Source organism: Lissotriton helveticus, chromosome 7 (assembly GCF_964261635.1).
Source record: "Lissotriton helveticus chromosome 7, aLisHel1.1, whole genome shotgun sequence".
Classification (NCBI taxonomy): Eukaryota; Metazoa; Chordata; class Amphibia; order Caudata; family Salamandridae; genus Lissotriton; species Lissotriton helveticus.
Genome location: NC_136068.1, coordinates 278,320,694 through 278,346,192, shown reverse-complemented (window position 1 = coordinate 278,346,192; position 25,499 = coordinate 278,320,694). Strand labels below are relative to the sequence as shown.

The following is a 25,499-nucleotide window of genomic DNA, read 5'->3' as shown; positions in this document are numbered from 1 at the left end:
CAGTTCAGCTCATTGACTGGTTCTGACAAGTTCTGCACTTTTGTGGTTTGACTCATACAGGTCCAGCTATGGTCATTGATACACGCATTAGTTGGGAGATAGGGGGAGCTGGGAGTCTCCTCTCAGGAGCCACCAAAATCAAAAGCTCTAGAGCAAGTGATACCTTTTAGCCTGTGGAGGGTAGCCTCTCTCATAGAGTAATGGGTGAAGAAGTGTCAGGGGAGACTTCCTTGCTACAAAGGGACCCTGTGTCTCCTTTCTTAACACCAGCAACACTCCTCCTGTTTGATTTGTTCTGCGGGAAACCTTACAATATACACAGCTGTCTGGGCTTTTCATCCAATTCTCCATCTAAGGTACCACCAAGGTATGCCTGATGCAAAAAATAGCCCACTGTTCCCATAGAGACATGTATCATTTGCACTTCACATGTATCCTCGGCCCCCAAGTAGTATAGACACATGCAACATCCATACTCTACATCATGGGCACTCGCAAAAATTGGCCCAGGGGCCCAAATGTTTGGTCTGTGAGGCGACTGAGGGTTGTATTGATGCTAGCAGGATGGCGGTTGATTGGCAGTAAGGCAGGTGTAAGGGAAGCAAAGCATGCACATCTAGTGGCTGAATTGTACAATGTGAAACACCTGGGATTAATCCCGGCTTCCCCACGTTACCAAATTGTGTCTTTTATTTTACCACCCTTTTCTTCATTATCTTACATAAGAGGACATTGAAATAAATAACTTCCTAATGTGCACTGTACAAAACCTTCTCCTGTTTTGATTTAAGAATGTATAATACTGTTCATGTATAATAGGAAACCAGGCCACCCAACGAGTACACATAACTACTTCTTTGCCTCTTAGTTCACTATTGACATTGATGTCAGGGTGGGGAGGGGGAGAATGAGTGTTTCTAAATTCATGTTTGAAAACTATCACTTTAAAAAAGTACTTCTCAATGCACTGATATAATCTGATGTACTAAGGTGAAAGAGTATTGCATGCTAAAGAAATACACCTTTTGAATTGAAGAGACATCATATATTTACACTTTTGCCTCAAGATGGCTTTAAAAATGAAGGTGTTACTAAAGTGAAGTTGTTCAGGACTCCCTAGTTACGTCCCTTCTTTAACATTAATTAACCTTTAAATAAATGATTGCCTGTTTGTTTAACATCTTTTCAATGTTAGTGCTGAGTCGAGTCAGCAGGAGCCCAGTGATGCTGTTGAACAGTGGGCCGCATATAAAGGTCAGAAGGGCCACATTAGGCCCCAGGGCCATAATTTGAGCTTCAGTGCTCTACATGGATGATCAAAGGAGCCAGGAGTAAATCAATTAGAAAAATGCAGGAGAGGTAAGTAGCCTGCTCTCTCAAACAGGTGAAACAGGTGATATTGAAAAACAGCATTCCTGAAAATTATAATCACTTCACTGCCACCTCTGTCAGTCCTCTGTCGCCTCATGGGATGGCAGTAGTGGCTGTCTTAAAAAGGAAGGTGCACTTAATATGCCCTTCCGACTACAGATTCCCACTCTCACTTCATATCATGGGAAGGACTCAAGGCACATGCACTGCTGAAGTGGGGGTCAAAATACCACAGCTCTCCATGGGTACTTCAAGGCATGGGTGCATGTTCTCCAGAGCCATGTAATGGACTTTTCTGTATCTCAATAGGCCTTATTTAGATTCTGTCAGAACAGGAACACCACTGTACATGCACCATCCTTAACATTGCACAGCGCATTCCTGTCTTTTCCTTGCACTGAAATACAATGTGCTGCCTAGTGCCAATGCAGGCACACTTGCACCATGGTGCAAGGGTGTCTGCATTGTAGGCAGGATTGTTTTTGTGCAGAAAGGGGCACCTTCCTGCACAAAACAATCCTCTGAGGCATTTTTGTCTTTCTAAGAATGCAGCATACTTTGAAGGAGGAAACAATGAGGGGAAATAAAGAGATTTCTCCTCGTTGAGCCTCTTGGTGGAAGGCGTACAATTCTGATAAATTCCTAGGTCTACCACTCTTGATAAATCTGGGAATTCATTAAATTACGTGGGTGAATGCATAGAAACACCCAGTCTCCACCTATGTAATACCCTCACCACACAGTGTAACGCAAGGCAGCAACTTGCGCTGCCTTTTGTTACACTAGATTTACAAAGTCATCAAGGGTCCCTCACGGTGGCTATGCTTGGCTTGATGAATCTCATTGTAGAATTTGCACCACCCTGTGTCAACTTGCATGGTTCAGAGCAAATCAAACTTTGAATCTGAGAACACAAGGTTTATGTAGCAGTATACCTCTAATCTGGTGGCCCATCTACAAAAGGGCGGCCAGGTCACAGTGTCAGTTATACCAATCTCGTGAAGGCAGGGGCTACGGTCACTCATTGCCCCAAACAATGTTCCCTTATGGGATGTGTGTTTCAAATGAGCAGGTAAAATGCAGAAGGGTCCTACGTGCAGGAACAACATTCCCTACTTGGCAGGTCACTTGCTTTTTGTTTAGATGAAAATGTTTGATGAATGGACACTTCAAACAGGGCCCACTCAGCAAACCTTCAGTGCTGTGAAGGGAGCCACCTTTGTGTGACTTGATGAAAATGACATTCTGTCGCCCCTACAAGCAGGGTTCCGCAGCCATACTAGCACCATTGATCAAGTTTTTAGATTTGTTTTATTATACTGGCGTGTAGTGCTACTTGGGGGGGGTATGCTTTTTGCAGCCTTTGTTGACCTTAAATCAGCATTCGACTTGGTCCCTCGTGCCAAGTTGTGGAAAGCCCTACAAGATCAGGGCATCCCAATAGACATCCTGTCGTTACTAATCAGATTGCACGAGGATAATTTTGCTCAAGTCCGATGGAACCAGCAGGGTGGCGTAACTGACAAATTCCCCATTGCAAGGGGAGTACGCCAAGGATGTGTACTAGCCCCAACCCTCTTTTCGTTATACATCAACAGGGTGATCAGGTATTTTGAGCAACAACCGACCGACGCACCCAAGTTGGGCGGAAGGCTGATCCCCCTGTTGATGTTTGCGGATGATACTCTACTAATTTCCAAAACACAACAGGGTCTTCAGAAGGCCATTGGAGTTTTTAAAGAGTTCTGCACAGACCATGGTCTCGTTATCAATACAACCAAAACAAAATTCATTGTCTTACACAAACAGAAACTTGTTAGAGGGAAGGTGGTTATGGACGGCGTTCAACTGGAACAGACCCAGGTTTTTAATTACCTGGGTATTACCCTGTCATCCAAGCTAGATTGGAAACAGCACACCAACCAGCTGGTCACGAGGCATGCACAATTGACAGGAGCACTCACCAAAGAATTTTACTCATCCCATACTAGGCCAATTACACCGGTCCTAAAGATTTACAATGCCAAGGTTGGAGCAGCGGTCCTCTATGGGGCTGAACTCTGGGGACCCAGTAACCTTACAAAGTTGATTGTTGCCCAAAATAAATTTTTGCGCAACATCACTGCTTTACCGGTATCCACTCCCCTGATACCTCTCCACTATGACTTAGGGTCTCACAGCTTCGAGGATATGGCCAAATATAGATCGGTTGCTTACTGGAGGAGATTGTGGGTAACCCCGGAACTCTCCCAGTATGCTCAGGGCTTCCTCGAGGTTAGAGACTCGGACAAAGCTCATAAAATACTATGGATGAGGGAGGTGAAAGCAATTTATATGGCTATGGGCCTATCTCCATTATGGGATGACCCTGTGAGGAATGTTTTCCCACCTAAGAAAGCACTTCGTGATTTGTACTGGAACATGGTTGGGGCAAAGATTTTTGGCCGTTGTATTGAACCATCTTTTACAACTGACTTCTTAGAACTCAAGCATGTACCGGCCCTAGAACCTTATTGGGATTGGATTACCATTCCAGGGGACCGGAAGAAGTACCATCAAATGAGGGTGGGGACATTACCACTAAATGCTTTAACTGCGAAATGGCGCGGGAGCCAAAGTTTGGTGTGTCCCTTTTGTCCTGAAAAAAGGGAAGATACTGGGCATGTCTTGTTCGCCTGCCCAGAATACAACGCACCCAGAAGATCCTGGTTAAAACCGATTTGTGTTCAGTTAGGCCTGCTAGTGAGGCCATTAGGATCTTAAGAACTGATACCTCTCAACCAGTCGTTATAGCCATGTCTAAATTCCTCCACTGGATGTGGATAATCCGGGCCCGCAAAATGAGTTTGAATAACCCCTTGGGCCGCTGTTACACGTTGCCATTTGATTTTGTAAAATGTACTACGAGACTGCCGTATTTGCTATTGAATGAATTCCTTTTTAATACTGTTTTATTCCTTTTATTCCTTTCAATATAATATATTTAATGATTGCATTCATGGATTTAATGAGCTAGTTTTTCTTTTCCCTTTTAGATAATGTTGAAATGATCAAATGTGGATTTTACTATTTGATGTGTGGGGGGGCAAGTATGTAAATGTCTTTTATGATTGAAAAATATCGAAATAAAGACTATTTGAATTTGAATTTTAGGGTGCATTGTCCTCTTATGTCGTGGTAGAAGCCATAGGCTATGCCCTCTGAGTACCAATGGACCATTCTCTATGGGCTAAACAACCATCCTAGTTATTTGTATGGTATTAGTGCCTTTCACATGTATTCCACACGACTTTAATTGGTAAACTGACCTCTAAACCACAACTAATTTTCTGAAACAATACCCTGTTAATAATTTCAATGTTAAGGGATATAATAAGAATAAATATGTGAAAATGTGCACATTATTATACTTATCAAATGTGTCTTCATTCTACATTACAAATATCTTCTCTAAATATACCTATGGTATGCATTAAAAACATAAGCCAGACTAAATGCATGATGTGATTTATCTTTCCCATTTAGATTGTATCTGAACCGGTTTGTGTTCAAAATGGACCTGCGACTCTCCAAAGTGCACCACCCAGCAGCTTTCAAAAGAATGATATAGGTATGTAACAAGACACGGTTTTGCCTTCTTTCTTGACTTAGTTCACTGTAGTGAACAGCAAGAGTACAGAGGAAGTGAGGCAGGAGGAAAGTGAGCAAGGGATGTGGGGAAGTAGAGCAAGGCTGAAATAAAAGGAGTGGATGAATGGTGTATGGAAGGGAGGTTAGTGATTGTATGAATACATACAAAATTGAGTTACATCCATAAACAGTACCCTCTACCACAGAATATTTGATATACAGGAACATGATATCCTGGCTGTGAAGTGAGTAAAATACAGAACTCAGAGGAATACACAAGAAGCCTTAACATAGGTGTCAAAAAATGTCACAAGGGCATAGCTTGAATTGAATAAATTAATGAATGAAATTGATTTGTAATGCTTGAATGTGCTCATGCAAACATTCCAGTTTGAAAGACACTCTACTAGAAATAGGAAACTGAACGAAATCAGAAACCTAGGGGCATATTTACAAACAAATGATGGAGAACGGAGCTGCGCCAAATTGGGCAGCTCGTGCTCTGAGATTTTGAAAATGCAGGGATGCTCCATTTTCACAAGAATACGGTGCATTCCTGTGTTTCCCCCAGCACTAACATAAAAAAGCTGCCTAGCGGAAATGCAGGCACCCTACAGCAATGTTGCACTGCGGGGACAATTGTTTATGTGCAGGGAGGCACACCTTCCTGCACATAATCAATCAATAATGGTGATTTACTCTTTCCATGTGTGCTGCAGGATGGAAAGGGCAAAAAACGAGGAGAAATTATTAATTTCTCCTCATATCACCATTCTAATGCCTGGCATTCCATGGCATTCATTTTTAGTGCTGCCTCAGCCTTGTACATCTAGGGCAGCGTAAAAAAATAATGGGTGTTGCAGTGGAATGCCCACAGCAACATCCATCGAGTGCCCCTTCGTCGCAGAGGAGTGCAACGTAAAGGAGCATATTTACAAGGTGGTGTTAAGCTACGTTAAGTGGCTTCGAGCAACCTTGTAAATATGGAAGATGGCGCTAAGCCACCGGAGCATCAAGAAAAGTGACGCTCCAGTGGTGATAGGGGCTTGTAAATATGCACCCTAGTGTTCTAGATACTGTAAAGATGGATTGCTTCTGTCTGTGGCACACATCTACTTCTTCTCACCCCAGGAAATCCACATTTTAAATATGCAGGTTGCTGAAGTCAAGGACTACTCTTTATGTAGAGGTTTTACATTAATTATCTAAATATAGTTTGGATAAAATATACTGCATACAATATCCTGCTATTGTTGTTTTAGCAGAGAATACCTCAGTTTGTGTTCCTTTTTCCTTTATACCAGTTTGGCTCAAAACCAGGTTCATATTTAATGTCCAACGTTCCATGCTGTCCTTTTGTTTTGGCCACTCTTATTGTACATCTTTTGTGACAAAACTAATGTGACCCTTGCTATTACAGAGACCAAAGAAGCAGTTTATCTGGATTCAATATGTCCATACCATGGGGGCAATCCATAAAGGCATTTACAAATATTTAACTAAATAGAAACAGTTTCAGCAATTATTTAACTGTACCAATGCATTATAAATCAACATAACTTAGAAGTACAATATCTCATCTAAAATAAACTTTACTATCCCATGAGTCATCTTTTCACAAAGTTAATTTAGAAAATTGTAAGTGAGACAGTTAAGATACCAAATTGTACTTGAGTAAATTTAAAACATAACATCAAAAGGAGAAAATAAATGATAATATTTTTATACAAGGTCACAAGACTTAGAGCTTAGATTTGTAATGGAGAATAATTCAGTTCATTTGTGACCGGTGGGGTATATCTTGTCTAATTCAGTTAGAGGATACCAGGGCCCTTGTAGCTGTCCCAAAACCTCAACTCAATACTATTTATGAATATGTGTATTGGTACTCTTGTTGAACATCTTCATGTGCTCATAAATGCAATTCTCAAAGGTATGAGAGTAGATCTTTGCCTGTGCTGGTCCTATCTCTAATGTCAGCTATGTAGACACACTGTAAACTCCATACAGTTCCTAAAAACATATGCAGGTAATCAAAGATGAAATTTCTCCCTATGACAGAAATCTGGGAAAAACATGGAAGATCAGTGAAGGAGGGAAACACCGGACTGAATCTCAATCTCCAGTCCAACATTGTGTCAGTTGAGGGAAGGCTCAACTTTGCCTTGATATTGCAGAGACAAGTTTGACTGACCTGATGGCAAGGAGGAAAGAGACAACAAGGCACTATAATTTACCAGTCAGTTGGAAACTTTTAATGCATACACCATCGAAAAGGTTACTGGTTTCAGCAGCGGGTGTTGCTTTGATGATCATCACCTGACCTAAATTCCAGCTTATAGGCCCAGGTAACCACAGTAAACTCACCAGTTAGAAGTATTGAGGTGAGCAAAAAAGAAATCACACAAAATAGTAAGCTCTGGTTTGGGTGGGCTACCAGGAAAACCAAGGGGAACCAAAAGAAAGGAATAAAATAAAAATTACAGAAAGGATAATGAGTGTAAATTGATACAAAAGCGAAAGGCCAATGCAACTAAAACACATTGCCTTTTGAAGTCTATGAGCTGTGAGTGGTCTTAAACATGGATCCGCCACCATTAAGCCACAACCGATCTTAATCCAGAAAATGAATAAATGAATGTCCATCAGTTATTGGTCTAGTGTTCAAAATCTGACACGCCTTCCCTCATCTTCAAACCCATGTACTTTATACTGAATGGTGTGTCTGCATTTTGCCTGAATTCTGACATCTTATGCACAGAGTATCCTAACAAGAGTGAACCGGACGACTATTGCATGGATTCTGCTCAGGAACAGAACTATGCTTGGGACCATAGAACATCAGTATAAAGGGACTGAGTCACCATACCACCTCAGTATTCACGAGCCTGAGTCTGACACGCTATAATGTCTCACTTGCCCTCTCCACCTTACCAGAGAAATAAGTGAATTGGCAGCCCAAAACACAATAATCTCGGCCCTCTCAGGGATCATGGTAAATGGACACACCCACTCGTTCTCTCACTTGTACTTGTCCACAATAAAATAATCGGGAGACACAAAGGAATTTTAGAATAATTATTTAAACTATTGAGCTCTGAAATGCAGTATTTGTGCCACAGTTAGAAAACAAATGCATACCAAAAATACTGTTAGCATGGTTAATAATAAACCACATGCCATGAAAAGCCCTGTTATGTTATAAGACAGAGTAGCCTAAACCTCCCTCTCCTTCTACTGAAACTAAATGATTATATTTTCCGCCCCGGTCACCTTGCGGCCGGGGCGTAAAAGGTTTAATATGGTGGCGGTGTCTATTAGACACAGCCAGCCATATTACCATGGGCCAAAACAGATCCCTTCGCCGCCACGGAAAAGCATGTGGTCTTCACTTCGAGTGCCCCCTGCGGGCCCCCGCAGTGAAGGAGAGGTGGGGGGTGCACACGGGGTACCTGTGGTACCCCCTGCATTTGCATAAACAAATCGGCAGGCACCGCGCGGTGCCTGCCGCTTTGTTTATGCAAATGCATACGTGCATTTTTAGCATTGGGGCGGGCGGTGCTGAGAGCACCGCCCGCCACAATGTTAAAAACGCAGGATGCGCCCGCCACAGTGGCGGGCGTACCTAATACCCCCACAGGACCCCCGCTCTTATGGCGGGCGGTCCCAATCCCCGGAGGATGGCGGGCGGGCAAAGTCCGCCCGCCATCCTAATGACCCCCTATATATTGAACATCATAAATAAGACCTAAATTAGCGTTTAACATAGAAGAACATAACAGATAAAGATTTCTCAATAAAAGTAAACTAACCAATAATATCAAACTTTAATCAATAAAATCTGACAAACTATGTAATCAACAACATAAAAGGGACACATTTTTTATCAATTAAATACTTAAAAAATGACAAAATATTGCAAGATGAGGAAACTCGGCTAGTTTCTCTGACCTGACCGATAAAGAAGAAGTATATCTCGACAACTACTGAGCCAAGTAAATAAAACGTATATTTAATCTAAAACTTACTGGTAAATAAACAAAAAAATGTAAAATATCAAATAATTACCAAAAACACTCCCTAACTTCTATTTCTTTACATCTACTTCCTAAATAAAAACACTACGACTTCATAAGGTGATAACCTGCCAAAAACATCTATCAGGAACCAGCAAAAGTATTTCAATGTAAGTATAAATATATTAATAAAAAATATAAACTCACCTCAATAGCCAGTAAAAATAAAGCTAACAACCTCAACCTCTACAAACTACCAACAATTAAAGATTCAAAGGAAACTGACACCTTTTTTTTCAACTAACAGAAAATAAAGCACCTATCCACATTACAACACCCCCAAAGGAAAAGCTGCAAAACAGTGTGAAACAATATAAAAAAACTTACATGTAAGTATAAATGTAGTTGCATAATTTTATATGTGATTGACAAACATATAAATTAAATAAAATGTATGGATTTACTCTATTACACTACTTTCAGATACAATGACAGAAACACCGAACTATTTAACATCCCAGAAAGGAAACCAGTTGGTGAGGGCTTGATTAGGAGTACAGCAGTCCTGAGACTGCTGTACTTGCCGTTGCGGTCGACTGCCACCACCCTGGCTGTCCGACGGCCATACTACGATTGTGGTGGTGGGACCACCATAAGACCACTTCCAAGATCCAAGATTCCTTTGGCGGTGGTGGAGTGGAAAGCAGGCTAGAATTGTGGTGGTGCGGGCAGATTCTGACCTATCTTTCCAGCAAGCATTTCCTTCTGGGGAATCCACCATGAAATGCTTGGTGGAAAGGCAAGGAAAGGGGCTCCCACAGATCCCCCAGGCAAATCTGCCCATGGGGTGCATGCGGGAGGTACATGATGTGTCCCCACAAAAGTGAACGGTGCGTGCACGGTGTTATGCTGTTTAGACTCTCCTATAAACCTAACATATCTGCTGATGTGACACCACCAATGCACAGTCCGCCTGCCCTGAATTTAATTTAGAATTCAGTGGGCGGTTTCACCATGGACTTGGCTGTCTTCCTGAGACAACCTTGGTGGTGGTTCTCCAGAAACACTGCCAAACTCACAATAAGTCCCTAGGTTGCATGGGCTACACTCACAACTAAGAAAGTGCACAAAATGTGAATTGGTAATGTACCAAATATTATTCTAATACATGTTATGGGAGGGCCACTGCAAAAGGTATTGAAATTAATGTAAGAGAACACAACCATCCCCCAAATGTGACAAATATAGAAGTAAGGGAGGTATTTCAGGATATGAGAGTGGCAAACACTTGCTCCCAAGAACCCTCAACCAAAGTCCTTAAAGATATAGGGGCTTATTTATGAGTCCTTGCGTCACTTTTGCACCGCTGGTGCGTCACTTTTTGTGACGCACTAGCGGCGTAAAAAATGCACCATGTTGCGTCATATTTACAAAGTGATGCATCTAGGCAGATCTGCCACTTTGTAAACCCCGGCGCCACATTATACGCGCGCCAGGTATAATGTATGCAGGGTGGGCGTGCCGACACAAGTAAGTCTCGTAGAAGTGATGCAGTGAAATCTACGAGATTTCACTGCATCACTTCTAGGACGCAAATGCATAAATATTTTACGCCTGCCTCACAGCAGGCGTAACACTGACGCAGGCCCTTTCACATGGGGCTTGCCCCATGTAAAGGGGCACATTGATGGAGTTGCGATACTTTTGTGACCCACTCCAGCAATGCCTCATTTTTGCGCCTACAGATACATCAGAAATACTGACGTATCCGTAACTCCTTGCGACATGATGCGTCATACTGTTAACATGCATGTTAAATGAAAAGTGATGCTTTTCTGTTTTCACGCCGCAATGCATCAATTTTTGTAAATGAGGCTAATACTGCCTAAAGTCCATGAACACATCACAGGCCATCTACCATCCATTCCCACTTTAAAAATGTTAAGGGCATGAATTTAAAAAGCCACCAGCCACCATATTCCTCCTGCCTTGAGAGGATACCAAGACATAGAAACTCCTGCTCATTTAACAATGGCACAATATAAGGAACTTTTCTTTAAATTGACAACCTAAACAGTGAGGAATGGATCTGGATCCTAATATCCTATACAGCAGATAATTTACTAAACTTAATCCATTGTCAAACCTCAAGGATCGATGGTAACTTCAAAATGTGTCCCAAACCATTTACCCTGATGTACACCATACATGGTGAATATCAAAACACATATATCCCTTTTATAGATGCCCTACCACCAAGTAAACAAAGCAATACTTATTATGAACTCTTAAACCACATTAAGCATAAAAAATAAATACTACCCACAAAAACAATCATGCTAATATGGCTGGCGGTGTCTGATAGACACCACAACCATATTAAACGTTTTCTGCCCCTGTCGCAAGGCGACCGGTGACGGAAAAGCGGCGGTCGGTCTTTCCATCCGTGGCGGTCCCCCCCGCCATAGTAATATAGCAGGGGGGAAATGGGTGGTGGACGGACCAGGATGTCGGGCGGATTGCCACCGCCTGCCAAGGGCCACCAAGCCTCCAAATGGATTCTTTCGAAGACACTTGGGTTGGCAGGTTGCTTTGCTTCAGACACAAACACCAACCCAAATTCCAAATACCATAGTGGAATTTCTATGACAGCACATTGGCAAAGGAAGTCAACACAAACAACACAGTGGAGGGAAGGCACGATGCCTTCCAAACCACACTAGGATAGACCTTGACCTGTAATCCATAAATTTATAGAAGCATTACAAAAAGAGTAAAGCTACCCACAACTATGAATGAAGCAATCTGTTAGTCAAATTGCACTCAAATTTAGCAAACAAACCAGAAGAATGTGCGACTTGCTACAATTTACAGTCAAACTCTTCATAAATATCAAAGGAGGAGAATGCTTGGAAATAATAGCCAAAATCATATTATTAAAAAAATTGTACCCAAACCAACTTTAAAAAACTGTCACAAAATCTAAACAAAATGATAAATCATTTTATTATAAATTATTAACATAATTTTTATAACATCAATCTGCACATTAAATAAAACTCTAATGTTAAATAAGAATTAGATAATAAAATAATATATAATTCATTTACATGAAAAATGTAAACCTCACCAATGAAAAAGTGCAAAAAACAAACTCAATCCATCACGTAAAATAAATACAACAAAGAAACCACACATTTCCAAATAGCAATCACAGAATATTTACACAAATACTAAAATATAACATTACTCACCCAAAATAAATAAGATAAATATTACTTACCGTTCTTTAGCTGCAGAACTTCCTCTGTATCAACGGAGAAAAAATAATAAACTCACCAAAAAAAAAAAGATTTACAAAGCCCCCCCAAAAAATGCAAAAATGAATTGAATCGAATAGAGATGCCTCAAAACAATCCAAAGGATCTAGGAACCCAATTTTCTTTTTTTTTAAGTGTTCCCAGACACTCGAAAAAGAAGGAAATAAAATTAAAGATATTTGTTTAGTGTAAATAGGGCTGCCAGTTTTATGGTATTTATGCATTGATCCATATTTTTCTTTTGGACAACTTTTTGGTATTTATCCATATTTATGTAGTATTTTGAGAATAAGTCATAAAATGGTATATTTCCACCATTATTTAACTGATAAACTTGCTCTCATACTTTGGTGCCTGTTGTGTTTTAGCAAATAAAGCAGCCAAATGTAACAAAACACTACACCCATAGGTAAATATTACCATTATATACAAATATATTTTAACATATACCTGCACTTAAGAGAACCTCATTCTTTTTTTTAACTGCCCATGTTGCCTTATTGCTCAGCTGTTGGCCTTGAATTCACAAGGAGCACGGTCTTCTGCATTTTTCTGATTTACAAATAAATACAGAGAGGAAACACATGGGGGGCATCTTTACAATAAACTGGAGGAGCGCAGTGTAGCTCCAAATTTGCTAACCCTGCGCTCCGTCAGTTTAAAAATGCAGGGATGTGCGGCGTTCACAAGAATGTGCTGCACACCTTCATTTCCCCTAGCGCTGGTGCTAAACCTAGCTGCCTATCTGCAACGCAGGCACATTTGAAGGAATGATTGTTCATGAGCAGGAAGGTCTCCCTTCCTGCACATAAATACTCACTAATGGAGGTTTGTAACTTCTATGTGTGCTGCTTTGTGGAGCACACATAGAAGTTGCAACTCATCAATATTTAATGATTTTTTATGTGCAGGAAAGGAAACCTTCCTGCACATGAACAATCGCCAGTGGCGATTGGTTCTTTCTATGAGTGCTGCATAATGCAGTATATAAGGCGAAGGGCTTATCACCACCAGAACGCCGTAAAAAGTGGCGTTCTGGTGACAATAAGCGCATGTAAACATGCTCCATTGTTTTCTGGCTGTATTTATCTTTATAAAATCTGTAAATTGGAACAATGGGAGCCTTAATTATAAACCAAAATTGTTTTCCTTGAAAAAAACTATAACTCAAAAGGCCTATAAGCCACATTCATCGACAAAAGCCTGTAAATGAAACAAGAAAAACAACTCACAAAACACATTACAGACCCACAAATACATATACTTTGCCGTTAATCAAAATAAAAAAGGTAACATTACATAATGATATATTACTAAAACAGTGTATGAACCCCAAAACTACACACTAGTGAAAACACCATTATTAATACACCAAAATGTACAAACACCAAAGCTAACTTCTACAACCCCCCTACATCCACCTACCCTTTAAAACCCTTTAAAAAAATGTAAAAGGTAGTTACCTGTGCTGATGAACAGCAGTACTGCGACCAGGATCCCAGAAAATAAACTGAAAATAGACAAAAAATGACAAAAAGAGACCTCAAAATTGAAGGTAGCAATAAAAAAATATGGCTCCTAAATGAAACTTAAAAAATATCATCTCACAATAGAAATAAATGGGAAATAATAAAATAAATGGTGACTAAATGTATTACAAAAATTAAAAAATATTTGAAACTAATAGTATAAATTATATACAATTATTTAATATATATTGAAAAAGCTTATGTTAAAATGATGTAAGAAATGTTAAACAATGGAAAAAGGGGAAAATATACAGCATACAATACTATTTTGATATGATTTACATTTTTATGAAATAATAAAATTGTATTTTTTAAAGATGCTTTATTTTTCTATGTATAAAAGTTTAAGTTTAAGTTGAAATATAAATGTTTAAAATTTAAATATGTACATTAAATGAACTTTAAACGCATATCTAAAATTAGAATAATGTGTTACGTTTCCATTGAAAAAATGTATATATGTAATATTATCATTTCTTTCAAGCATACAACTTTTTTTATTATATTTCTAAACACCAACAATACTAATTAAATAACATAAACTATTTCTACTACATACAAATACAATCTAAACAGAGGATTTCACACAAAAATTATAAACTTAAATACCCACACTCCAATTAAAACCATTTTTAAGAAAGTGTTGGACACTAAGGTCCTGATTATGATTTTGGCTGTCTACAGACCACCAGACTCCCGGTGGCACGGCTGTGGCAGTGCAGCCACCACCACACCACCAGTACGAATGCCCCATTATAAGTTGGGTGGCGGACTACCATTGCACCACCACAACTGCCAGGAATCAGATATCAGTGGCAGTGGTGCTGCAGTCTTGAGGCAGCAATATGCAGTGGTCCCGGCAGGCAATTACAAGTTTTCTCTCCACCACAGTTTTCATGGTGGTTCTTCTTCCATGAAAACCGTGGGCGGATTTTGCGGATTGGCAATCCGCGAACTTGCGTATTTACGGATTCGCAATCCGCGAAGATCCGCGAACTCTAGCGGACTTGCGGATTTTTCCGTTTTTTGTGTTGGCGCGTGTTCGCGCCGATTTTGGGACAAGTTCGCAATTGCGAACTTACTTTTCGGCTTGCAACGGCCGCGACTATGTTGTTTCTACGTCTGGTTTATCATCACAGGTTCACAGCACCCTCTGTTTCACCACTGCCACCCTCTGGGACACCCATGCCACCCTCTAGTACATCCTCACAGGCACCTATTAGGTTTATTTATTACTGTAGATTATGGTGGTTGAAAAAAGCTAGCACACCTGCCCTTCTTCAACTGCCATCAATTAATTTGTGTTTCATTAATGTGTCAGTAATTTTGAAAGTTCCAGTCTGGCTGGCACCTGCTTCCTTCCTTATCTGTAATTTGCTATTTGTTGCAGTGATTTTTTTTTTTTACAGGACCTTTATGGTGCTATTCTATGAGCCTGCTGTTTGGGTCATAGCAGGGTCATAGAATTGTTGCAAACTCTGGAGGGGCCCATCAGGAAGCACTACCTTGAATGTTACTAATGTTAAGTTTGAACTTTTGCACCTGCTCATTGCTTTCATTTTAGCTAAAATCGTTTTTTTTGCAATTTCGCGCGTTATTTGGGGCGCGAATCCGTGCGAGATCGATTTCGGAAGCCGCGAATACGTGCGAATACAAAATTGTTTTTGTTGCGACGTGTATGTTCGCGTGATCCTGCGCGTGTTCGCGAGGCGCTTCTAGCTATTCGTTTGCCAAGTTACCCTATCGGTCGTACACGGGCGCGGCCATCTTGTTGGCGTGACGTAATTCCGTTTCCGCCCGCTATGTGTAATCTCGCAAAGTGTGCTGCTCGCGAGTACAAGTTCGCGCGTACTCGCAAGGAAAATCTCGCGCGAACTTACCCACGCGGTCGTGAACGGGCGCGGCCATCTTGTTTCTCATTCATTGCTATGGTTCTGGGCATGCTTTCTCTATCCTCTCTCAATCTCTGCCATCCTTTGCTTGTTTGAAGTTTTTTTGATCTAATTTTACTTATTATCTAACCCTCTATTTTTCTAGCTCTATATTTTTGTGTTTTCTGCAGCTTTTAGTTACTTTTAAACTACTTTTTTAAACTCTTTTATTTTCTTCTTCACTATTCTATTTCTTCTTTATCATTTAAGTTTATTTCTGCCCAGACCATGGTAAAGGGAGCCGGGAAGCACCCTGAGAAGGGGAAGGGTCCCGCACCCCGTGCCCGGCTCCCGTGCGGGCGTTTAAGGGGGGAGCAAGTGGTCCCGAGGGAGATCTTTAGCGCGGAGGAAGTGGCGGCACTGATCTTCCATGTCCAGCGCCGCCTCCCCAAGACGATCCTGGGAGGCGGCAAGATCGCGACCGGCTATGGCATCCGGGAGCGCCGCCAGCGGTGGGAGAAGGTGTGCCGGGCCATGTACAAGATCTCTGGGGTCCGGCGCACGTATAACCAGGCCACCCACCGCTGGACCGATGTCATGGACCGGGAGCGGGACTTGCTGGACGCGCTCGGCGTAGAGGTCCCCGGGCTTGGTGAGTAGTAGTAGTAGTACATTTACTACTCTGTTTTATCCGGCTCTGTTATTTGCAAATCTTTGTTCTTTACCAAGAGCAATAATGCTGCCGATTACATTGAGGTAAATTATATTTCAAAATCTTCTATGCATTTCATTTTCAGGTGCACTGCTCTCCTTCTCAGTAGCCTTGCTTGCTACTATGCTTCTTTGTTTTGTATGTTGTGTTCAGAAGCATTTCATTGGCCTGAGAAATTATGTATCAGTGTACTGTAAAGAAAAGAACTGCGTAATGCTAGACAGTAAGGGTCATATTTTCAATTACCGGCGCATCCCTGCAAAGTAGCAGGGATGCGGCAGTAATTGTGTGCCATGCCACCACCACCCATTGGCCCAAAACGTCACAGAAGCCTTACGCATCTGTGCCGTAAAGGCAGCGCATTGCTGGAGTTGCGTGCCAACGATGGCGCAGCTCCAGCAATGCTCTGGGGTACCCTATCTCCCCAATGCTGCATCAAGCCGTACGTCGGCTTCAAGCGCGCAGGGTTTGAGTCATGCATCATTGTCATAAAAATGACTGATTGACATCTTGTAGATTTCCCTCAGCCACTTTTAGGATTCGTTCCTGCGCAGGTACGCCCTCCCTTGCGCCGGAACGCCCCCTGATGGCGCAGGGCTTTACAACGTGATGCATCGCCCATATGGCCATATGTGTTTTTTTTTTAATATATACGCCGCACCAACACCATGGCGAGTCTTTTGTTCTGCCGCTGCGTCAGAAAAGGCACGCAACAATGGAGGAAAATCAGCCGCAACTTCCGCAAGGGACTTATAAATCAGCCCCAACAGACTGAAGTCCAGTGTCCTTCCTTTAGACAGTCACATGGCTATCAGAAGAAATAGTGGCGGTGGTGGCGGGTGGATTGATAGTTTGAGTATTCACTGATCTGCAAGCAGGATGGACTTTGTCTGTCACGTGTTGTGCACTACTGCCTGCAGTGCCAGGCCTAGGCAAACCTCTTTAGTAGTCTGTTTATTGAGTTACATAGGAACTTTCTAAGTCAACGTTCCGCAAATCAGGCAATACGAATAACGTAGTATACCACATGAGATAGATCCCGTGGAATAGTTGTCTATCTATTTGCTATTTTTCCAAAATATGTTGTTATTGTTCTTTTGAAATGTTTGATTTGGTTGAAAAATCTCATCCATGTTTTATGGTTTTTCTTTCTTTCATGTTGTACATCAGCTCCCCCCAAGGGCAAGAGGACACAGGAGGAGGGTGCTGAGGATGCAGGCCAGGATCGGGCAGGCGAGGGCTCCTTTGCTGGCCCCAGTAAGTTTACATTTTACTAAACAGTACCTATTTTTTCCTAGCGTTCCTCATTCGATTTTTTCTAAATCGTCTTTGATCTTCTTGTAGACTGAATATAAATTCTTATCCTGCCTCGAATATGATGACTCCCTGTGGTATTACTAGACTATTTTTATTAGTCTGTCTGTGTAGCTAACTAAGATTGGACATTTGGCAATTCCATTGGACTCCCATTATATTCAGCAATACCTCTATGCACTGTCTCCTTACTGACTAGATAGTGTGGCAGAGTCATTCAGCTCCCGAAGTCACCGATTATAGATCCCCAATGATCTCTAGATTATCGTACGCAGGACAAGAGAGTAGTACGGAGTCACAGCACAGTCAAGAAGTGTCAGAGGCACTCATGCTTGCAAAAATTCCAAAACCTTTAGCTCATCCACTCTAGTCTAGAGGAACAAAAACCACAGAGTCTATTTAAGTGTAAAAGCTTTATTAAAAGTAAACACATTTATTGAAATCTACTTTGTCATAAAACTATTTAACTGTAAACGGAAAAGTGGTTAGTGCTGACGATTAATTGGACACATTTCTTGTGGTCGAGCCGAACTCTCACCTACTTTGAACTTGATCCTGGTCGTGTTCTTAGGACTCAGGAGTCAAGCTTCTGTCTGTTAGGAGAAAAAGTGGTGCGTGTTAAAAATCAAAAGCAAGCATTCATCAGTTGTGCATAAAAGTGCAGCAAGACAACAGCCTTCCCTGGAAAATGGGACATTTTTACTATGGAGTAGACAGTCACAAATTATTACATTGTATTCTGTTTTTTTAACATTTCTCCTAGACCAAATATTATATAGTAGTGAGTGGTGTATTCTAACTTTCTTAAATGTACTTTGTAGGTGTAACATCTGGTGACGGGGCCAGCGCGGAGGTGGCTGATGTGTTGGACTTGGACTCGGAGGCCTCTGGGGAGGATGCGGCGGTAGAAGAGCTGGTGGCCGTTCCTGTGGGGGATCAAACGGTGGTGGCGGAAACAGGTAAGCTATATATTCCTTACTTATTGAGATTGAAGACTGCATAGTGTGCTTTCTGCACGGGTGTATTACAATTACAAATCAACCAGGTAGTAGCCTCCTCGAAATGTACTTCGACTTAGCTGTGAAGTTTTTGGTGAGAAGAATCCCAATAAGTTCTTAGACGAACGTGATGGATGGGATGAACGAAAAGCGAAAGAAGGGTGTAAGTAAGTGGGACGCGAACTTGTATGATGGCTGGCAAAGAAGAACGATATGTGTTTGCTTGGACCCAGAGGTGGCTGGGAAGGAAAGAATATGGTATGGTGCATGGCTGGGTCAATGATGAAGCAAGGATGGGTGGAAGGACAGCAGCCTGGGTGGGTGAAACAGAAACTGTATGTGTGCGTATACTTTGAATGAATGGATGCCTGGAGCATGGTATTCTCTGACTCTTACATAGCAAATGTGTATCTAGAGAGAGTAGATGGTCGCCAGGTGAAGTAAGTGTTACCTTGAAGAGCATGTACCACCGCACCCGCACGTCCGTCCCAGTGCAGGGAAGGCAAGGAAAAGAAATTGTAAATGTGTCCAATACTTCCATGAATAGTAGCAGTACTTTGTATTGCGTTTGCATTCACAGCATATATCTGGTTATTACGGTGGACACTCCGTACCTCTCTTAATAACTTTAGTTTACTTGTAGTACGTCATTCATGTGTGGGTGTATCACTGTGTTCACTCAATATTAAGCAAAGCACCTAAAGTCATCTCATCTGTCATTAAATACGTCCCATGTGAAGTGATAGATAATCAAATTAGTTAGCTTCTTCAGTTTCCTTTTCTAGTACTCATTTGCACTGTAGGGTGAAAGGTAAATTAATTAAGCAGTAGCCCTTGTAACAGAGTATTCTCAGTGCCACCCGTAATAGAAAAGTAATAGCTTCACCACCTGCATGTACTGGACCGGTACAGTAACGCAAGTCTGTCTCCATCATCATGGTGTGCAACTTTTTTTCTCGGGTGCAACTTCACTGTGCTGTGTCCATGTCATTCTGCCGGCTTGCATAAGATAACGTACCCATTTCCCTAAACAAGAGAGAAGAAGAAGAATAAGACTGGTGTACTGTCATAGTCGACTGTAATGGAAGTCCATAGTGGTCGTAGAATTAGTTCATTAAACTACCACTACTGTTAGAGCAAGGATGCAGAAGTGGGAGGGTTACATAGATACTGTCCTCAATAGTTATGTACTGTGCTTTCAATTTGCTACTTGTACTCTGTGACCCAACTTTCGGCTCAATCACTTTGTGTTATTAATAAGGAGCATTGGTTACAGACTATGTCTTTCTTTCTTCATATAGTTGCTCCTTCTTCCAAATCAACAACAAGGAGGGAGCAGGCTAGATTGGCCCGGCAACGGAGGCTGGAGGCCACAGTCGCCGAGTATCGGCGGCTGGTGGCCCTGGAGGAGGAGGAGGACACGCAGTCGAGCGGGGCAACATCTTCGACTGCATCCTCCTCCGTGACTAAACCAGCGGGACCGAGCCGGGCTAAGAAAGCCGACCGCCACCGCCAAGCACCGGAAACACCAGCTGCCCCCCACAGGAGCTGCAAGGAACGCCAACACCGCCTCCGAGTCCGCATGTCCAACCTGGAGCAGGAGGTCCTGAGGTATAAGACCTTGGTTAAGGGCCTCCGCTCCGAGCTTGCCACCCTCCGCAAGGAGTATGATGCCCATGCCGCATCATGCACCAGCACCAGCACCCTCCAGTAGTGGAGTGTCCCTTGCCCTTTTTTTATAGACTTTTGGGGGGTGGGATTTGGGAGTTGGGATCGTTTTGGGACGTTTCAGAGACAATCGTTGGGGTTAGGGTGGGTGAGGGAGATTATTTTGTTAGGGATAAATAAATATATTTTTCAACTACTTTATCTGACCATACCTGTTTTTTACTGCTTTTCAGTCTGGTGGGTGGGGGGCGGGGGTGTAACAGTAACTTTGTTTTCCTGAACAGTCGTAGGACTTTAGTAGTACAACCGTCAAACTCTTGTCTACTCCGAAATAATACTCCATTATACTACCTCCCACCAAACGCTTATCTTACCTGTAATTTGTGTTAGAAATTAGGGCTAGGCCCAGGGCTGGCTCCAGGTGAAATGGGGATTAACGTTGTCATTCCTGGGCGGGTGACATTTCCTCATTGCGGTGTTACTAGTGGTGTGACACAGTGGCAGTTGCATGCCTATGGAAAAAAAGAAAACGAAACCTTGTTTGTACTCCTTACTGTAGCATTACAACGGTTACGGTACGATCGAGAAAATAGCAGGTGACAGTACACTAGAACAGTGCCATAATGTAGCCTAACAAATGGTAAAGTATTGCAAGTATAACTAGTACTTGCGTTGAATTTATTTGACATTGGCTACTACTACTAGAAGATATAGTACTGAAGCTGAGTAAGTCTAGAAGATATCCTCGTATTCCTTCACCAGCCTGTTGCTGCTATCACCTTATCCTCCCCAGCAAGTGTGTGGAATTATTGATGTCATTTTAGTCAGACATCAAGCAAAACAACACAGCCCGGGGGAAGAGGGTTAGGGTTTGTAAAATGGATGGGAATGGGGGTTTCTTTTTGGGTAGGTTTTGTTGAGAGAAGAAAAAAAAAGCAGAGCATGGACAAACAATAATTGAAGATACAGAGTTTACAGACAATCTTTGGTTACAAAGTAAAGGTAAGCACATGCAGTCACACTCATAGAATAAAAGACAACAATGGATACTGTATCTGTATTGCGTATGTTGTTGGAGTTGTCCTGTTGAAATTGGTAAGTAAGTTGCATGCAGCAAACAATTCCTCTTATTGGCGGCACTCCTCCATTCCAGCTGACGCTTCGTCCATCAATGTGGTGGTGACCACTGACAGAAGAGACACCCTGTCCACTGCCTGCCTGGCGGATGTTGACTGAAACCCGGCCTGTAATTATTGAACGGAAAACAGGAAGTGCTATTACAATACCACTGATAAATAAATAAAAGGTATGTACGCTGTGTGGTTCAAAAAGTCACACTTTGATGATGCCTAGCAGAAAAATGGTTACAAAACGTACTTTGAAAGTAACAGTAGACCCAAATACAGACCGTGGATTGTATTCAAACCACTTGCCTGCAAGCAAAAGTATCCATAGCCAGCATCGCTCCAACAGTGCTCTACAACAACAGAACCGCGTTGCAATAGAACCCCCCTAAACACATGCAATCCTGCTGCTAGGGCTAACCCTAACGAACCCTAACTTACAAAGTGCCAAAACTGGTGTTTCCTTATGGATTTTGTCCAACTAACTTCTAGCCGGTATTAGACCTTCCCAGGAATGCCCCAGGCAAGACCCGCCAACCCACCCGCAAAAAAACACCCGACACAACACCACCAAACAGCGAAAAAGCTAAATCTCATACTTACAATGTCTCTCGGCCTTCGGTCCAAACGCGGCGCTGTGCAGCTAGGTCGTCATCATCATCAATCATCATAACTCCTGTTTTCCACCACGGATTTCCTGAAAAGGAAATGCAATCAAGATTAGACTGTCGCAGCAGTGCTTCGACAGAGACCCCGGCCGCAACCCACCCACGAACAGCAGGAAGCCCCCCAAAATGCTACATTGAGCAAGATGTCTGAAGAAATGGCAAAAAAAAGGCTGTTCCTTATGGATTTTGTCCAAAACACTTGTATCCGGTATTAGACCTTCCCAGGAAAGCCCCAGGCAAGACCCGCCGGCGCCAACCCACCCGCAAAAAAACACGCGACACAACACCACCAAACAGCGAAAAAGCTAAATCTCATACTTACAATGTCTCTCGGCCTTCGGTCCAAACGCGGCGCTGTGCAGCTAGGTCGTCATCATCATCAATCATCATAACTCCTGTTTTCCACCACGGATTTCCTGAAAAGCAAATGCAATCAAGATTAGACTGTCGCAGCAGTGCTTCGACAGAGACCCCGGCCGCAACCCACCCACGAACAGCAGGAAGCCCCCCAAAATGCTACATTGAGCAAGATGTCTGAAGAAATGGCAAAAAAAAGGCTGTTCCTTATGGATTTTGTCCAAAACACTTGTATCCGGTATTAGACCTTCCCAGGAATGCCCCAGGCAAGACCCGCCGGCGCCAACCCACCCGCAAAAAAACACCCGACAACACCCCCAAACAGCGAAAAAGCTAAATCTCATACTTACAATATCTCTCGGCCTTCGGTCCAAAGTAACGCGCTGTGCAGCTAGGTCATCATCAATCATCATAACTCCTGTTTTCCACCACGGATTTCCTGAAAAGCAAATGCAATCAAGATTAGACTGTCGCAGCAGTGCTTCGACAGACACCAAAAATTACACACAAACCCCCGGAACCCCGCCAAAGAGCACCTCAAAGGCAAGCAAGTCAGCAAAAACGGCAAGAAATTTTCACCTCATATTTGGTCCAAAACACTTTTGTCCATTATTAGAGCTTCACAGCAATGGGCCCAAAACCGTCAACTCACCCGCAAAGAAGTACAACACCCCCACAAGTGCTGAGTCTTTCTTCATTGTGCGTAATCCAGCACTCTGCTTGGAGGGAAATCGCAGTCTGGAGGAGGAGGATAGAGGAGCATGTTCTTCAGAACTTGTGAACCTGAGGAATGTAGACTGCGGCACCTTCAAATCAATAAGCAAACAAGTGAAGACAGTACTGATGATGGTCTTCTTTTTGGGATTAGGTGATTAAAGTTTGAATTAAATTAACTGTGCAAAACAAAGAAAGAGAGACACAAAGCACACAGGAATAAAAGTGAATAAGGACGAAAAAGAAAGTTCTTGATTGATTGTCTCATTTTCAGGGCTCGGTGTCAAGGAATAAGAACAAGATTTCGTCATCATACTCTGCGAATTCAGGCTGGATGAGGTCAGTGGCACCGAACAGAGAAAAAATCCCCTCATCTACGTTGCTGTCCTCATCGTCTTCATGTGGCGTGCTTTCTCGCACTTTGTAATCTGGTGGTATGAGGTGCTGATTCATCTTGATCATTGTCAGCCGCTCCACATTTTTGGGCGATAGGCGGCTCCGTTTGGCAGTTACAATGCCACCAGCAGCACTGAAAACACGTTCAGAAGACACACTTGCGAGTGGGCAAGACAAATAGTTTATAGCCAGGTTGTAGAGCTGTGGCCACAATTGTTTTTTGCCATGCCAATACTGCAATGGCTCCTCATTAAGAAAGACCACTGTTGAGTCATTCAGATAGTCCTGCACCATCGACTCAAGGTCATCAACTGTTCCTCCACTTTGCTTACTTTTTGCTGTGCCTGTGACATTTTTTAGAGAACCATACCCCATCAAACTTAGCCAATCCTCCTCCCCAGCCACTGTTAGTGTTGTCATTGTGTGTGGTGCAGATGATCCAGTTGCCGGTGTCTTTAACGGCTGAGAGGTCACTTGTGCCCCAGCCACAGGTGCAGAAGTGGATTCTTGTGACTGCGGATGGCCTGCTGATGCTGATGCTGATGTACTGGCTTCTCCTTCAATAACCTGCCGTTCTTTTTCAAACCTCTTGGCTGACCAGGCTAACCAATGTTTGTACTTTTGAACATCTGCATCAGCGAAAGGAAAGAATGCGTTGTCTGCCAGCGCCTTTTTGTAGCGTGGATCCAGAATAGTAGCACAAATGTAATGCTGATCTGAGTTGATGTTTTTAAGACGTTCATCACCACGTAGGCGATGTAATAATTTCTCAGACAAAATGAAATGGTTTTTTTTTTTTTCATCTTTTTCAAACTCAGAAGAAACCGCCATCAGTTGGTGCTCCAGTATGCACAACAATGGGATAGCTTTTCCCAAATTACAGTCCTCCTGGCTGACTGCACGCGTGAAGAACTCAAAAGGACGAAGCATGTCTGTCAGGCTTTTAACTATGGCCCATTGCGCCTTACTCATCCGCAGGTCCTCCTTCTGAGATGTAGCCTCTGTCAAGAAATAGTGATCGAGTACCGTATACTGCTCATGCAGACGCTCAAGCATGTAGAAGGTTGAGTTCCAACGTGTTGCCACCTCCTGGATGAGTGCTTTCACTGGCATTCCACGTTGAAGTAGCAGTCTCCGCAGATGCTTCCGGGCCTTAAAAGAATGGCTGAAATGGTTGCACATTTTGCGGCAGGTGGCCATTACCTCGAACGCTGGACTCTCTTTATCACTCAAGAATTTTTGAACTACCAGGTTGATACAGTGCGCCAAACACGGCACTCTAACATGGTGACCCTGTGACATGGCCTTAACTACATTGGCGCCATTATCCGTGGAAACATAACCAATCTTGCGTTTTATGGGGGATAGCATTGACAACACCTTTTTGTCAAACTCTTCCAAAAGGTTTTCTGCTGTGTGACTTTTCTCCAAGGCAAACATGGCTAGTGTTGCATGTTTCCGAGCAGCTTTGAAAACTTGGTCCGGGTCAACACCTGCGTTTAGCTTTGCTATAACACCTGAAAAAGAGACCCAGTGTGCAGTGATGCACATGTAATCATCGCCTGGCCCACTGGTCCACATGTCTGTTGTCAGATGTATTGTGTGAACAGCACTCTTCTGCAAAGCTGCCCCAATCGCCTGCAGCACATCTTCATGTAGTGCTGGAACCGCAACTCTGGCAAAATAGAACCGGCTCGGAACCTTCCATTTAGGGCAGAGCGTTGCAACTAATTCAAGAAAACCTACCGCTTCTACAAAAGAAAAAGGTAGAAGGTCCACAGCTAGCATTTTAGCCAGCTTAGTGTTATACA

At 42.6% G+C, this 25,499-nt stretch overlaps 1 protein-coding gene across 6 annotated transcripts in view; it reads left to right on the top strand.

Moving 5' to 3' along the window:
* The window catches only part of BCAS1 (brain enriched myelin associated protein 1), a 531,445-nt gene that overhangs the window by 96,284 nt on the left and 409,662 nt on the right, over nucleotides 1-25,499 (top strand). For all 6 annotated transcript variants that reach the window (XM_078652060.1, XM_078652059.1, XM_078652057.1 and 3 more), the window contains exon 3: nucleotides 4,897-4,981. In XM_078652060.1, the coding sequence (XP_078508186.1) occupies nucleotides 4,897-4,981 (85 nt within the window). The remainder of the gene's footprint in view (nucleotides 1-4,896; nucleotides 4,982-25,499) is intronic.